At 40.1% G+C, this 17,562-nt stretch overlaps 1 protein-coding gene across 4 annotated transcripts in view; it reads left to right on the top strand.

Moving 5' to 3' along the window:
• Positions 1 to 17,562, top strand: part of LOC117538014 (microtubule-associated serine/threonine-protein kinase 1-like) — a 78,423-nt gene that overhangs the window by 42,369 nt on the left and 18,492 nt on the right. For 3 of the 4 annotated variants that reach the window (XM_034203498.1, XM_034203499.1, XM_034203501.1), the window contains 12 exons: positions 1,150 to 1,225; positions 1,706 to 1,778; positions 5,263 to 5,423; positions 6,925 to 7,000; positions 9,454 to 9,663; positions 9,765 to 9,866; positions 13,288 to 13,420; positions 14,663 to 14,727; positions 14,904 to 14,983; positions 15,345 to 15,553; positions 16,523 to 16,661; positions 17,290 to 17,422. In XM_034203498.1, the coding sequence (XP_034059389.1) occupies positions 1,150 to 1,225; positions 1,706 to 1,778; positions 5,263 to 5,423; positions 6,925 to 7,000; positions 9,454 to 9,663; positions 9,765 to 9,866; positions 13,288 to 13,420; positions 14,663 to 14,727; positions 14,904 to 14,983; positions 15,345 to 15,553; positions 16,523 to 16,661; positions 17,290 to 17,422 (1,457 nt within the window). The remainder of the gene's footprint in view (positions 1 to 1,149; positions 1,226 to 1,705; positions 1,779 to 5,262; positions 5,424 to 6,924; positions 7,001 to 9,453; positions 9,664 to 9,764; positions 9,867 to 13,287; positions 13,421 to 14,662; positions 14,728 to 14,903; positions 14,984 to 15,344; positions 15,554 to 16,522; positions 16,662 to 17,289; positions 17,423 to 17,562) is intronic. The other variant, XM_034203500.1, reaches the window with a different exon arrangement.

The raw sequence follows: 17,562 nt of genomic DNA, 5'->3' as shown, positions 1-17,562 counted from the left end.
CTACAACCCACTTCTTTACTATTGCAGGATCTTTTGAGGTTTCAAATGTTTTTATTCTCTAACATAATTACCATAAATTGAATCATCAGTGTCGTCTTATAGCAAACAATACAACAGCTTTTGGGTGCATTGGGACATGAAGACTTGGTGAAATTATGATTAAACTGATCTTTTACTTCACATTAAGTCCTTTTATTTTTTTAAAGAGAAAAAAATAACAAATTATTATTTTTGAAGGTCATCTGATAAATCTCAATTTATTTAAATGTTATCACCTTACTGCAGTGATGTAGAGGTGTACTTAGATTGTGTCAGTTCAAAGACTAATGCAGTGGTCCTCACAGTGGGTGCTGTGACACCCTGGAGAGCCTTAATGACGGTCCGACGGTGCCACAAGGGCAACAAGACAACATCAAAGCTGAAAAACAAGCAACAAACGTCAAAAACGCTGTATTAACACTCACAGCTGCAAGTTGTTACTCAATGCTATTTGTTACATGTATGTTGAAACACCTAAACATGAAAAAGGTAACTGAGGGGGTGCCGTGGTAAATACAAAATGTGTCTGCACCAATGCACTAGAGGTCAGCCAGAACAAGATTTTAACTGTTTAAAAGTTGCTCTTTAATTTAATTTTAATACTGTAATTTATTACTGTAGGACACGATCAAGTATAAACCTTATTACAGTAGGTGTCACAGTTTCATTCATAACCGTAACAGCGTTTTCAGTGTGTCATGGTGGCCAAATTCAGGATTGTGCAGGTTTATTGCCCCTTAACCTGCATGCACAAATAAGTACAAGAAAACCCTCAAAGCAACCCGAAACAAACGGGCAAATTATACTCATAAATGCGCTGTCAAGCAAATAGTATCTTTTATCTTAAATTAGGTCAAATGCATACATTGGGTGCTTAATTTGCTCTTTCTATGAGCCACAGTAAAAGAAAAACAGTCACATTTGCTAAGAACAGCGCTAAAAGCCACACACAGCAATTCTCTGTGATTTGCCCCGGAGCATACAAAGATCAAATGGAAATTGAAATGACTTAGAGTTAGCTAAAACCTCAAATGACTTTTGGTATATTATGGCTCCAAGTAATCCACAGGGTATGTTTTCTGCTCTGTTTTGTCCTTATGTATTTAACAGGAAGCAGTCCATTGGACAGCCCGCGCAACTTCTCACCGAGTGGACCTGCCCACTTTTCCTTCGCCTCTTCTCGCAGGTTGGCATTCCTCCTTTATTCTCACAATAAGTCACACATGCAACGGTACAAAAGCAGTGCGAAGTAGTCAAGGGAAATTGTTGATAGGATTATTTTTACACACAACACAGTGAAAGTCTACAGGGAACACTCCCACACACAAACATGCCACAGCCTCGTCTTCGTCCTCAGAGCTATGTGTCGACAGGTGAGCGGGGCAGGTGTCAGAGTTCTGCCCTAAAAGTGTGTCCCTCATCACTCACTCAGAAGAAGTGTCTGACAGGGCTGGAGGCCGTCTGAGGGAAGAGGGGAATAAGAAGAACGAAAGTGTAATTGGATAAAAAGGAAGCGAAGGTGGTGGGATTGCTTCAGTGTAACCTTGATATTTGAAGGGACCAAAATCAATATTGGAGTTCTAACTGGGGAAAGATTTAGAAAAAAAAGATATATATTTTTTATTTGACACGCTTCCCTTTTCCACTTTTATTTGTTTTTCCTCAGGGCTGATGGTCGTAGATGGTCTTTGGCTTCGCTGCCTTCCTCAGGATATGGCACCAATACACCCAGTTCAACGGTAAGTTCAAGAGCAAGAAGAAAGCTCCACAGACTATCCTAATCCTTTATTACCTTCATAAAATGTATAATAAGTATTAGCAAACATTCTTATAAACAAAGGAAAATAGTCATTAGGGGAGCACTAATCTCACATCTGATTTAATTAAGCATCCTAAACTGATTTACAGCCCCATTGTTGTATTATACAAATAGTCGTTTTTATATAGCATTAGGGGGATCTTAGGCATTTTAATGTTCGTGTTTTTTTTCTATATAAACAACAGTGACATTCTGTAAACAAGCTGGTATTTGAAAGTGGAAAATAATATCAAATATATTTTTCGACACAGACATTTTAGTCCTCTAAGAACCTTGAATCATTTTAAAAATGGTTTCACAATGGTTAAGAGTTTCCGAACGTATCTGTGTACACCACAGACAAACACTCCTTCCTACTGTGTATTATTTCTGCAGCAGCCACTGCACATTATGCTTTCTCCAATGTGTGATAGGGCTGACTAAGTGTGTCCTTGTAACACAAAACGTGAGGATCTCTAAAAGGACACCAGAGTGTAGCAGCAGCCTCCTGAAAAGTCCTCTGAAGAATATCGGAGGCTTCTGGTGGCTGTTAGGCTGTGTCCTCACAGAGATTCCTTCATGTTTACCTTCTCCATTGCAGGAAGAGTGAAAACTGAGAAGGATCGATCTCTGTACTTTAATTATTTTCCATTTTTACCGGAGAAACAGGGGAAAACAACTCTAAAGTGTGGGATATGATGTTCTTCTCCTTGTAGCTGCATTGGCTAAGTCGTGAAGTCAAGAGCCATCCTTCGCATGAATATGCATCTCCCTCAAATAACTTATTTGCATATGTTTTCATGCATTAAATCAGCGCAGGCTTTACTGCTCGTAAATTCATGTTCTAAAAGTTGCATGTTCCACTTTGGTCTTGCTCTGCTCTGAAAGGATTACACGCCATACTTGCAGCTAAATTCTACTCATACACAAACACACACACCCCTGTGTTCTTTGACTTTGTACTTGCTGCTCGGAGTCTCAGACGATTAGGATTTTACCGCTGAAGAACATGCATCGCATGTACACTAGAACTAAAAATAACTCATCAGTTGCTAAGACATGATCGACCTGATTTATCTGCAGCTGACGACTTGGCCTTTCTGAAAAAAAGTGGAGCAGGGATATTTGAAATGAAATGTAACCATTCTTTCTTTCTTCCCTGTTCCAGTAACAATTTCTCCATGCACCACTTTATCCCCAGAGAAGCGAAGATGGATGGTTAAGAGGGGCCACAGAGACATAAAAGAGAGTGTAGGAGGAAGTGAAATGTGTTTTGAAGGAAACAGAGGGACAACAACAATGTTCACTTTTGTCTGAGTGAAGCATAAGAGACTACTCAGAGAAATGAACCCTGCCAAAGCCCATTTGGTAAATAGTCCATTTGAGAAATGGGCCTTAATGTGTATGCCGCTCAGGTGGAGGCAAGGTGTTGACTCATAATCCACCCCCTGTGCAATCTTGAACATAATCACTTCCTCTGCATCTTTTCACAGTTCATTTATTTCATTGACTTCCTCTCATGAATCTACTTACAGCAGCACACATAGACAGACATGCAGTACGCTGCAGGCGACTCATTGATCTCTTTTTACCGGTAGATGAGGTTGAGACTGGTTTCTCAGTAACCTCCATACTCCGCTCACCCTCCATCACTCCTCTTCCCCCTCCGTCCTGTCAGGTTTCAAAGCTCGGCTGGTTCTTACATGGTCCATTACTCGCTTGATTAGTTACAGCAAGACCCTTGCATACTGAACAGGAGTTTCCTATATGAAGAGGTAGATCCTATGAACCAAGTGTATGCTGAAAGATGCAAAAAGGTCGACAGATGAAATAGGAGAAGATAGAAGATGGAGGCAGTGGGAAGATGAAACCGTGAAGTTGAAGAAAATTGTCGAGTGTTTGTACACATATACATTTGTTGGTTGATGCAGCTCAATGGCGCTGCTTCATCCAAGCACTTACAGTTTTGTACCGCAGCAAATACAACCCCACTCTGGTTTCACTCCCAGGTTCAGATTGATCTAAAATCAGCAAATGAGTCTCTCCTGCTGTTCGGTGTGAACTGTAGGTCTCAACTTTCATCATCCAACAGAAACATCCTTCTTTTCCCTTTTCTTCTGTGTCATGAATAATAATATAGTCAAGAACAGAACATTGCCTTTTCAACACATTTTCTATTGGTGTCATTTCCATAAAGTCACATGGAGCTGAGAATCCGCTGTGAAGCTATATGTGTATGCAATATATTAAAATCACTTATGTGAGGTTTTTTTCAAATGACGAGACACTCTCATCTTAACCTTTACTATTTAATGATGCATTTACAAATGTAAATGGAATGTAAATGAATTATTAAAACAGCTTTAAAAGAAACAAGCTGATGCAAAAATGTCTAATGAGCATTTAGTGTCCGGGCATTTACACACCAGTTTTATTGCTTTCAGAGATTTTCATTTTCTGTTGTGCCTTTTGGGAGGAAATATGCAAAAAGGAAGTGCACTATAAATGTAAATTGTACATCCTTATCATTGTATTATTTGCATGTAATCCAAACTCCAAAGGTATCAAAAAACAACAGATCTGTTGACAAGTGATGATAATTCTCTAAAAACACTATTTCCTCGATTCTTATCCCTTGACATATTCTCCTTGCATTTGTTGTCACATCTTCTGTGAGGGAGACCAAGAGCCATGCAAAGGAAATCTTCATGCAGTTAAATTATTTAAGATGCACCCAGTGACTACTTGAAGGAGCGAGACGGTTTTATGGCAACCATCTCATTCAATGGCATTTCCCTCAGTGTCTGAACTCCCTGTATCTTCATGCAGCTTCTTCATTGATTCTGTTCACTGGACATGCTGCATTCACTTCAGTGCGTTTCTGCAGCCTGAAAGTGGCTTAGACCTGGATGGAGTTTTCTATTTTTCTAGCAGAAATCGTTGTGTGGCCAAAGCCTGCCATGGTGTTCCATCGGGAGATGTGTCCATTAAGCCTGGTTTTTCCCTCTCGCCCTTAAGAAAAGTATTTTGTTTAAAACCGAACAGCGCTGCCATTAACCCCCGAGGCAGCAGACACTTAAGGCAGCAGTACACTTTTAGGTGGAGTGACTCCTTCATTCCCTGCAGTCTTTTTGCTCTGGTGTTCAGTCTACATTATTCAGTTTTGTCCTCCTACACTAACTCCTTCTGGACATTGTTCTGATCCTCTCTCTCTTACTTTCTTTTTCTTTTATGTTCGGCACTTCTTTGTTTCAGTTTTTTTCCACCCACTCAAACCAAAGAACACCTTGTTTTTTCTGCTGCTGCCATTTCTTGTTTTTGTTTTTCTCCTTTCCATCTCTGGATATCTGTTGTTACACTACTAAGAGAGCTAACAGAGAGCAGTTCTTAATTTAACCTTGTCTCATTTTCCTCCTTCTCTCCAGTCCTCCAGCTCCTCCCAGGAGCGGCTGCATCAGCTGCCCTTCCAGCCGACCATGGACGAGCTGCACTTCCTGTCGAAGCACTTTGGCAGCACGGAGAGCATCACGGACGATGACGGGGGCCGGCGCTCGCCGCACGCCCGCCCTCGCTCCCGAAGCCTCAGGTGAGAGCACGGCAGGTCTTGGACAAATGACAGTTTAAACAAATGAAGACAAGCCACTGGGCGCCTAGCCAACTTTGATTAAGGTTTTCTATAAGCAATCCCTTATCATCCCAATGAAGACTGGTTAGGATGTGCTGGTTTCTTATGGTAGCAGGAAGAGTTAGAGTCCTGATACTGACTTATATACACCTGATATAATCAGGAATACACATTGAGATGGAGTTCTCATTACAAGTGAAACATAAGAACATACAATATATAGTAATAAAATAAGATTAAGATACATATACAAACAGGCAACAGCATTACAAATAATATTTAAATGCTTTCTGGAAACTTCTGTGTCTCAAGTTTACACTGTTACATTATTTCAAACTAAGGTCGAAAAAAATCAAGGCTGTCTTTCCCAGGTTGGTATTTTTCTGCAGGTTTAATAAAGGTTATGTAAGCCAGGCCAAGGCAGAACTCATTCCATTTTGAATTGGATCTTAATCACTGGCTCTGGTAATTATACAAATTAAATTGAACTTTCGATAAGAATGGAAATTAGGGCACTTGTGCTGCTACCATGTTATAATTCATGTGAACGCCCCCTCACGTCAGAACAGCAACTCTGAAACAGCTACCTACATGTTGATTACATTGTCTGATGAAAGAAAAACAACACATCCTCTTTGTAGTGTTCTTTCCACATCACAACTTTAGGCTAATAAACATACTGAAGTCTGAAGAAACTAGGACTTTGTCGGAGATCTGTGCTCTCCCACTGCCAGTGTAGTTGAATCAGGATAAATCCCCTCAAGTTCTTTAAGCCTCTGCAGAGTGCAGCACGTTTCTCTATTTTCACAAGTCTCTAGTGTACCCTCCCTCAATCACACCTATTATAGCCTCCCCTCTGGATGCAACATGCCCCAACTACATACACCACATCACTTCTTATCAGTATTCAGTTTTCATATTAAGCTCCTCAGCAGTAGGTAGATAGATAATCACACATCTTGGAGCTCTATTGTGTACCTTGATATGCCTCATTATTTCTTATTCATAATCGCATCTTTCTGTGAAGCTAAACAGTGTTTGCCCACAAGACATCTATTTATAATATGCTTTTTCTTTTGTCAATGTCCAATTCAGCACTGTATGAGTTGCTATGTTAAATAGTATTAGGTTTTCAGGCTTTTATTCTGCCACATATTGAATTTTCTTTGCATTTTTTCTGTGTGCCTCTGAATATATTCATGCTTGTCTGACGTCTGCACCATGTGTAGCGTGACGTGCAGGAGGACACCGGATCATTAGAGAAACTAAACTGAGTGTACTGAATTTCTGATCGGTGGATTAGCATAATGTACAGACAGGAAGGACATGAGGGGCAGCAGTAAATGATTCCTTAATTCAAGTGAAAATACAGAATTGCTGCCTCCACACACTCTCTGCTCTTTGGTTTTCTCAGTCTCTGCTGTGTATTACAGTCCTGCTCTGTGTGTTTGTCTCTCTGCAGCCCCGGGCGCTCTCCATCCTGCTATGACAATGAAATAATGATGATGAACCATGTCTACAAGGAGCGCTTCCCCAAGGTCAGCCTCACATAAGCATAACACAAGGGTAAACTGTGCCTCCATACACACATCAAACACACAAACAATTTGCCTGCAGTCAGAGAGCGCCTCTTTAGCTGCACTGAATTACGAGCAATACATGCAGAAACACTGTTTTTCATGTAGTGGTCAATTTTGAGAGTATGGGCTATTTTGCTTCCCTGACATGTCTTCTTTCAGACCAGTGAAAATAAATACATCCAAAATACACATTTAGGTGCTTACTTTATTTTACTTTTTGTCTTTTTGGCATTGGAGATTGCTCTTATTTCTAAATGTATCATTAGATAATGCCTCATTTCTAATACAAAACAAATGACTTGATGGCAATTTCTTTCTTTTTTTTCTGTTTACGCTATTCACCTGTAGGGACACCCGTTAAAACATTTGGTAGATTATTCTTTGATTAGCCCAGATACGCTAAGTGCCACATTGGGGAAACATGTGTCCAGAACAAATAAACAAACTTAAATAATTCTGTAGAACCAAGGAAGGTGCCAGGCGGGCAGTAGATCAGACAGTTCTTGCTAGAATAAAAATAGGTTTTAGCTGGGAAGTAGATGAATGCCGACACTGTCTTGGCTTTGAAGTTACCATCTGGGACATGTAACAGATGTTGGCCTTTACAGGAAGCTTCAGTATGTAGGGTGTGTAGCAGTGGGAAACATAAAGATCAGAAAGGCTGCTGCTTCAGTAAGATGGCCGTAAGTTGGTAAATCTTGCCCCGGTGAAATATCGTCCTAACAAGTATGGCGATGCACATTCTGCATGAGAGAACTGGATGATGTCGATCTTGGCCGACGTCCCCTGTACTCGGTCCGGGATTCAAGATGTGTGTGAAATGCTTGCCGCCATCTTTTCCTTGACATTTTCTAATTGTCTAAAGCCCATAGCTAGGTTAGTATCAACATGTTGTCTGAGAGCAAAGCCAATCATTCACAAAATGATTTTACTTACACAATGAGCAGATCGGTATTGGTAAGAGTGATGTAAAATATTATCCCAGCATGCACTACACAAGTCAGAGTAAAGCTAGCCCCAGGGGCCTCAATGTCAGGGTGCATGACACATAACAGCATCTCCAAGTTTGACTTGTGGCAGCGGGACCTTTGTTGCTTTTTTCAAATGTTCCCTGTCTCTCTCACACTAATGCATCCTCCAGCTGTACTTAGCTGTTATCTCTGCATTCCTGCGCCCTTGTTACTTTGAAAGAGGCTTACCGTTCTCCTGTGACCTCCAACATAAAGGCAGCTCTCAGATTTTATTTCCCTGTTCTTTGTAAGCTGTTGACACTGCAGTGTGAGAAAACCACTGGAGGTCGTCCATGTCTGCGGAGCTAAACCCGACCTATTAGTCTTTGATCATGAGTACAAAATCAATTAGATCACGTAACTTGCCCCAGGCCAATATGTATTAAAAAGGGAAGATGATCTAAAGCTGCACGCACGCACGCACGCACGCACGCACGCACGCACGCACGCACGCACGCACGCACGCACGCACGCACACACACACACACACAAACTCACGTACACCATCGCCCTCTGAACATTCTCTTTACATCATAAAGTAGTGCTGCTAACAAGGCTTCCCACATACAATTGCACAGTTCCCAGGACTGTTGATGAAGTCTCAACATTGCTGAGTCCTCCTCATTATAGGAGAATAATTAGCAGTTGCATACCTGAAATAGATATTTAATTAACGCTTAATGGGGCCTTAATTCTGATAATGTTATGTTGTGTTTCATCAGTTACAGATAATGTAGACTGCCACATGTTCTTTCCAAAAAAAATCAATAAGAGTATTTGTCTTTTCAACGTTATAAAAGAGGTGTAATCTTTGTGTATGTCACATTTAGAGCGATGACAGGTAGTGGGTAGTGGTGATGTAATGTAGGGGAAGCCTGACAACATGATAATAACTTACTATTTAGGTGGCAATCCTTGTGATTTTGTGACACCCTCTTTAACAGTAAGAGGAAATACAATGTATGAATATATGTCTCAGAATACTGGGTACAGCAAAACTAACTATTGTAAATTTTGTAATAAAGAAGTCAGACAATAATTGGCCTATTTAAAATGTTTGTGTGTGATCTGCTGCCTGCAGCTCTTCGGACTCTTCCATTTCTCCCTGCAATATTTCGAACTGAAGAAGAAGCCTTATTGTGGAAGCCTTATTGATGAACAAAGCTCACTGACAAACATAGTGCCTATCCCGTGATTAACATTACTTCACAATAATAGTGAATGTATCTTTCGCCGGTTAAATGCTTTTAATGTAAAGCCACAGAAGCAGTAAATGACAACACAGGCACCCATAATACTGCAAGCATATCAATATTGTTATCCTCTCATCAGTTGGTCGGAAGCTTACTCATGTTTGTGTGTTTTTTATTCAAACACTTGCGCCATCTTGTATTCATTCAGGCCACAGCTCAGATGGAGGAGAGGCTGGCAGAGTTCATCCACAGCTTCTCTCCAGAGAGCGTCCTGCCCCTGGCCGATGGGGTCCTCAGCTTCATCCACCACCAGGTAGCTGAGCTGTCCAGGGACTGCCTGACCAAATCTCGCGAGGGTCTCATCACCAGCGTCTACTTCTGTGAGCTGCAGGATAACCTGGAGAAGCTGCTGAATGATGTGAGTTGGGACAGGAATTGTGGAGGTGTTGAGGAGTGTCAACTAACGGTATGTCAATCTCTAACCTGTCTCCTGTCTGCCTGTCTCTCCTTCACTATCAGGCTTATGAGCGCTCGGAGAGTTCGGAGCTCACCTTCGTCATCGAGCTCTGCAAAAAGCTCTTCATCATCATATCTCGTCCCGCCAGGCTCCTCGAGTGTTTGGTGAGTTTCTGATGTTAAGTATGAGTATCAGTTTTTCCGAGGGCCCTTTTACATCCTGAATATGTTCTGCTTAACTGCTTGGAAAGGCTCCTGTCCTCCCAAATGGAGATGCATGGTCAATTCCTTCTCACTGAAATGCCATTAAAGAGTGAGCAGACGTGGAGCAGGCTGTCAGCTGTGCATCCAGTCTGAAGAGATGAAACACATATCACAGCTGGAGGCTGGCCTGTCACTTTAAAAGGGAGTCTGTCTTTAAGGCTTACAGAAGTATTTCACATTGCATTTCTTTTACTTTTGACAAATAAAAAGACTGTTTTTCTTTTTTTTCTTCCAATCTTGGGCATAGGGGATATATATAAAAATGCATACAAGGAATGTAGATACAATTGAGAATATTATTATACCCCGCCCCCACAGAGATGGATGGTTTCTTCCTGACATATAGTATCCACCCAGTACATTATGTTCATGTAATAATTGTGTTCATTTAGAAAACAGGGAGGGTTGATAATAATAATGCTTTGGAGTTGGTTTATGAGAAGATAGGTTCCATCATTTGTGTTTTGACACTTACAGTAGGGACGTAAAGCCAGGAAATCTCTTTGACTTGATTTTTTTTTTTTATTCTTTATTTATTTGGGGTCACATTATAATACAAGTACAGTTTTTCAAATCATATATTTTTAGAGACCCGAAAGTGACAAATGAAATAGCAAACAAAATGAGTCAAAATAAAATAAAAACTAAAAAGTACACAGGGGTTGTTTGAAATAGCAAATGTCTACACATGTACATATGCATACATATCAACACACAAACAGTATATACATTCAATACACATACACACATACATGTGACCATACATATACATCTATACTACATATACATTCAATCGGTGTATAGAAACACAGTCAAACAAGGGATGGTCGTCTTTGGGATATGTAAATTGTGTTTTCCCGAAGCCTCATTGAGAAGGTGATTCTTTCCATAACATACATTTCATGGATTTTGTCGTACCAGTTGTCAAGAGAAGGGATATCCGCTTTGAGACATTTTCTAGTTATTGTTTTTTTTGCTCCAACAGTAAGAATTCCAAATAACTGTTTTGTTTTGGAGTTTGTGGGGATTGAATGTACGAGCCCAAATATAAATCTTTTGTTTTTAATGAGGCCCCGACTTCTTAGAAATGTAAAAATAAACTGCGAAACGATCTTTCAGCCTAAAAGAACAACAACTATTTTTTGAGGATAAATTAGGGATTATTTCTCCTTTAGTTACATCATTTCCAAATATCACAAAAGAGGATATGTAGCTATCAGATTAATGCAACATTCAATGGAGAAGACTAAATAATCAACATGGCTGCATCACAACCAAATATGCAGAGACAAAACTCTTATTTTCACCAATGTTTTGCACTCGTGTTGTTACTACGTCCCCCAGCATAAAGAAATGATTGCCAAATTTACATTTGCTTCCTGTCGGTGCATTCTCAATATATCTTAATATATGCCTGTGCAGTACAGACATGCTACACATGTCTGCAGCAGCAGTATTTGCACTTATTGCCGCAGGATATTTTTCCAACTTAACTCCAAACTGTAAAATATTCTCTCCACCTCCACATCTTGTCGATTTCTTTTTTCAGCAGGGCATCAAATCAGCTGGGAGTCAGAGCCGTGTCCTTGACATGTTGATACATAACTCAGCTCAACTTACTCAGTAATAACAAGCCTCTCTGTATGCACAGGAGGCTCAGCCATACCTGGACATCAGCTCACTGATTGATGGCCTCACATGCTCGTCTTCGGTAGCGTCCCTCCTATAACCACCCCCCCCCCCCGGCTCAGCTTTCCGTTGCCAGGACGACCGTCAAAGGAGGTCGATAGGGTCAGGCAGGATGTGGAGAGGATTTTAGATCCTCACGCCCCTTAGGTTAGAGAGGAGGAGACACATACACAGAAACAATGTTGTCCAGGAGCATAGAGTTCACTTAGCATTCAAGTCAGCAGCAGTTGTGATTTGGTGAAAATGTCACACAGTCAGTAGGCTTTTAGCTGCAAGGATATTATCCCGGAGCAGAGAAAGCTATCAGAGAGGCAGGTTAATTCCCCCTCACGGTGCTCTCTCTTTTCCTCCGGTTGAGGGGAGCAGATATGAGAGAGCACGGGAGAAAGGAAATGATCCCGGCTGCCCCAGGCTCTACTTTCTAATCAAAATGTTATTCCACCAACAGGAATGAAAGTAAATCCCACAGGACACCACAAAAGGCTGTTTCATTGGAATAAAAGGATGTTTCAAGAAAGCAATTTAAAGTTGGGAGGTGTATTGACACGAATTGTGTTTGTTTGACAGCCCCACAGCAGTGTTTGGTCATGAATTCTCAGCAGGTTGAAGATAATTCTAGTTTTGTGATTATACGTTTGGCAGACCTGAAATTATTAAAATACATTTCTGTGATGTAACGCCATTTTACATCAATTTATTTATCAAATTTGTTCTGCTGTGTTCGTCTTCATTGTTCAATACCCAGCTATAAAAAATGATCAATATTGTGATATGCCGTGGTACATTCTCATCTAGTTTTTTTTAAACATAATTGCAGCAATCATAACATGGCAGATACTTGATTTTTGAGTATAAAAATCTCAGATAACAATAAGCAAGGGTCTCTAAACGCATTACATAATCAATCTTGATATGGATCCCTTGGAAATATGTTTCTTTTTAAATTCTAACAAAGCATGACATTATGCAAGTCAACATAAATCACAATTTGTAAAGCGAATATGTAGAAATCTTCTGGTTCCAGCTTTTTCAAATGTAACATTTTGCTGTTTCTTTTTTCCGTCTATGATAGTAAATTGAAAATCTTTGTTTTTGTGTTTACTGCTGGTCAGATCAAGATGCAATGCAAGTCTTTGAAACTGTGATATTACATTCTTCTCTCTAATAATATAAATAAATAATTGAGAACATAAAGATGAATTGAAAATGAAAGGACCATAATGACTGTGGGTAGAATATCATTAACGTTTAATCTCGTGATTAGTAATCGTCAAGTCTTACTCAGCTGTGCAATCGTTTTTTAATGTCTTTGATAGTGCACTATTTTAAGATTAGAAAAGAATATCCCACGCATCAAACACTTCAGGAGTAACAAGCGTTAATTTCCAAGTGGCATTCATGCAGTTTGGTGAATTTACTTGGCAATCCAGCACTCATCTTAAAATCCATCTGAATGTGTTAAACTTGTTGTGGACATAAAGATATTTCCTGATGCTAAATGTTAAATGAGCCGTGATTATTCATCCCGTTACCTCCTGTAGATTTTGAAAGTAGATCTTCAGGAGTTTAAGCTTAAAGGTGCATTTACAGTATGTTGTTCTTTTGGTACTTACGTTCCCCCTTTCAATGATAGGAGTTCAACCCTGAAGAGTTTTACCATCTGCTGGAGGCAGCGGAGGACCACGCCAAGGAGGGACAGCTGATGAAGGCGGACATCCCTCGATACATCATCAACCAGTTGGGGCTGACCAGAGACCCACTGGAGGGTAAGAGAAAGAAAGAAAATGTATATTGCATTTTGTTGTTCAAATTGAGGCTTGAACAGGAAATAATGTATGTACACTGACTACAATGTGTACAGATTTTAATTCAGACATTGGCTGGTTCTTTGTGGAATTAATAGACTGGGAAATGAACAGCTGCCCCGCATTGAATTGATACAAATTACACATAAACAAAAGAACAGTTCAACATTTTGGGAGATACATTTATCGACTGTTTTCAAAGAGTTCTATCAGAAGATTACGTTTACAGTCGATGAAGAAAAAGACAATTGTTTTCTTGACAGTGTCAGAATTTAAACATCTCCGATCAGCTGGTTGTTCAGCATGACCATGTATGAGATCACTCTAGGACAGGCTGGAACATTTGTGGTCTGCTGGAGCGGTGAAATATCTTTAATTAATCATCGTGGCTCAAACTCACATTTCTAATTCTGCACAGCCGCTCTTGGTCTCATCCATCAGGAGTTGCTCATTAGCTGATGGACCCAGAATGACTCTTTACAATAAACCTCTGCAGGATTATATCTGAATTCGTGAAAATTCTAAGCCTTTGTCAGCTAATCTTTGCTTACAATGTGCCACTTGATATCTTCATCTTGCACTTTCTTTTACACCTACATCGTCATGCTTAGACACACATAGACACCCACGTAGCGGCTTGCACACTTTCACACTCTTTTATTTTCTCGGCTCCTGATAGAGACTGTTGACAAGACCTTTTCAGCGTCAAAGAGAAACCAACAGAATATACGACTGTCAGAACAGTGACTTTTATGTTACATGAAGTTAGAATCTACAGAGCGACTTTGATTTGCTTTGCAAAGTTAATTATTAGTCAATTATTTCCCTGCTTTAACAAAACAGTGCTATTATCAGTGTATTCTAGCAGCTGTCACATGTTAGAGAGGAAGAACACTGACATTTAGCTGCCAGTGCTGCTCAAAGAAAGGAGAAGAAACAAAGTGAGGGGGAGGTGGAGGTGGAGAAGAAGACAAAGAATTAATAGGAAGCTTTTTTATCTCTCATGTTTTACTTTCTGTGATCTGCCGCGTTTGGTCTTTCATTTGTTTTTAAAAATCGAATAGCTGTTTTGTTTAAGATGTCTGAGCAGCTGCGTTTTTTGAATCTTCACACAGCAGTGTGGGAGGCCTGGTGTTTTAGCATGAACATTTTCATTTCACTTTGACACCAGGTTTGCTTGTTAACTCAAATGCTTTTCAACAGAAATCGTGAGCCTGAACAGCTACGACAGTGAGGGCCCACAAACTCCAGAGACCGATGAAGCAGAGGTGAAGAACAAACACACAGGAAGATGTTCACACCCACTATGACTGCACCACCATTAAAACACACACACACACACACCGCTTTCAAATCATCAAAGAAACATTGACATTTGAGCTTTCGAACATTTAATTGAAACAGCCTTTTTGTTGATTTGAGTTATCATTTTAATATTTGTCAGCAGGGAAGAGGGCGGACCATGAAACCACCGAGTGAAGAAGATTTTCAGAGCATCAAACTGATCAGCAACGGAGCTTATGGGTAAGAAATTGATTGAAACCTCATTGGATCTAAACCATATCAAGTGCAATGACGCTTTTATCTAATATTTTAACAAAGAAAAAACTGTTTTTAGCATCAATATGCTGTGGAAGACTGTTTAGGGGTTAGAGAGTTCCTGTCAATAGAATCCTTGGAAATAGTGTTTCCAAGGTCAACAAACAGCATTTAGGCTAGATTACATAAAGTGCTTCATGCAATACTGATACAAAAAGAATCACCACAGTAGTGGAAACTGGAATAAATTGGCCCCTCACCCTGTTTCTGTTCTCTGTACCTCATCTTGGCGCCACCAGCCCCTTCAGTTTTCACTCTCGTCTCATGTGTCTCACCTTCTCTCCAGTGCCGTCTACCTGGTGCGCCACAGAGAGACACGTCAGCGTTTTGCAATGAAGAAGATCAACAAGCAGAATCTGATCCTGAGGAATCAGATCCAGCAGGCGTTTGTGGAGAGAGACATCCTCACCTTCGCCGAGAACCCGTTCGTCGTCTCCATGTTCTGCTCCTTCGAGTCGCGGAGACATCTGTGCATGGTCATGGAATATGTCGAGGGTAAGGGGGTCAGATCTAGTTTGATTGCAGACTTTAATTACACTGAGCAAGGACTCACATTGAAAAGATGTTCATGATTTATTAGACCCCTCTGTGTGGTTGACTTCCTTGTTCCGTTCTCCCTTCATTTCTCTGTGTTAGATGTCTGAGGAAATATTAGATCAGGTTTCTGTTCTTAGCATTTCATTTATTTAATTCTATATAGAGTTCACCCAAATGGCAAAGGATCATTTTGTCTGCTGGGATTCAGGAATATGAAAGCAATGTATTGAAGGTGAGACTCTTTATGACACTATCACAATGACTCTTGATAATGAAAGTCAAACAAGGTGAGTAGATTCAGGACGGTGTCGTGGCTCTGGCTGCAGCAGCTCTTATGTTATCTGTTGGCGCACAGACACACTGAGGCATGAAATGTAGTCGTGTGTTGACACTGTCAAACGTGCTTAATGTTGTGCAAAGGTGGATAACAAGCAAAGAGAATAGAAACATAATAAATAGAATGTTTATATCTATTTATAAGCAGAAATGCATCACAAAAATGTTGATGAGTTAGTCTCACATATATTAAAGCTTTTCTGCCTTATCTAAGGATCAAATTCTGTCATCCTGCAGACTTATTGTGCTACAGTATCATTTGTGTGAATAATATAATGTTATATTATTCACACTATTTACCGAGTTCCATACATATTATGTAATCATTTTCATTGGTAATAAAAAGTGCACACAATCCAACTTTCCAGCTGTTGCCTTCTATCGGCAAAAGTAATAATTTCAATACTTACAATACTGTATGATAAATAATATCAATCCAGTTATTGCCACTTTCCTGCCAGCTTAGAATCAAAAATAGATATCCACAGGACATTTTGTAATGGATGGGTGCCATAATACATGGATGCTAAGCCATTTTCTGTCAGACTCTGAAATGAATGCATTAACAACTGGTATTTTTTTGTTTTCCAGGTGGAGACTGTGCCACTCTGTTGAAGAACATCGGGGCTCTGCCTGTGGAGCTGACCAGGATGTACTTTGCTGAGACAGTTTTAGCCCTGGAATACCTGCACAACTATGGCATCGTTCATAGAGACCTCAAACCCGACAAGTGAGTGTTAAAAGCTGCACTAATTAAGATTTTAGGAGATCAAATGACTACATGTGATATGAAAGGGCTTGCTTGTAATGATTAACTCACAACAAATGATCACCCAATGTTTCCTTTTAGCATCTTGCAGCTAATTATTATGATTTTACAGCGAGCAACATACTAACAGATTTGTTTGGCAAGGACTTGAATGTTACACATGTTACATTTTAATTGATTGCAAAAGTGTGATGTAGCTGTAATGACACAGGTAGTACAGGTAAAAAAAATAATGTTAAGGAGATTAATGAAAATGAATGTGGCCTTCTGGGTAAAACTATAACAGGCCACAATATATCCAAATGAGCTTGGATTAATCTCATTTGGCAAATTGAGGCAGACAGAAATTAAATCTAGATACTTCTGTTGTCCTTCTCGGTCGGAAGGTGCAGTTTCTCTGTGTGTTCATCTGTTGCACGCCAGTCTCATGTGTCCATTCCTCCACTCAAGCCCTCTCCCTGGTGGATTATGCAAGACCTGCTGACGAAAACAATAAATGACAACCTGTGATCATGACCACACACTCCATTATATATGGATTTTATTGCAATGTACTAGAATGTAATGCCTGTTTCCTCTCTCCAAATAGTCTACTGATCACCTCCATGGGACACATCAAACTTACGGACTTCGGCTTGTCGAAGATGGGTCTAATGAGCCTCACCACCAACCTGTACGAGGGACACATTGAAAAAGATGCGAGAGAGTTCCTGGATAAGCAGGTACAGTTGCAACCTAGTAGCAGCCTCTACTATAGGTAGTATAGATACTTTATCACCATATTATAGTGGAAGCAGGATGCAGGAAGATATATTTCATTAGTAACCGTTTGAATGAGCTGTGTGATGGGATGTTTGGTGGA

Source organism: Gymnodraco acuticeps, unplaced genomic scaffold, assembly GCF_902827175.1.
Source record: "Gymnodraco acuticeps unplaced genomic scaffold, fGymAcu1.1, whole genome shotgun sequence".
NCBI classification, from domain to species: Eukaryota; Metazoa; Chordata; class Actinopteri; order Perciformes; family Bathydraconidae; genus Gymnodraco; species Gymnodraco acuticeps.
The sequence above is the reverse complement of the archived record's forward strand: the minus strand, read 5'-3'. Positions and strand labels throughout refer to the sequence as shown.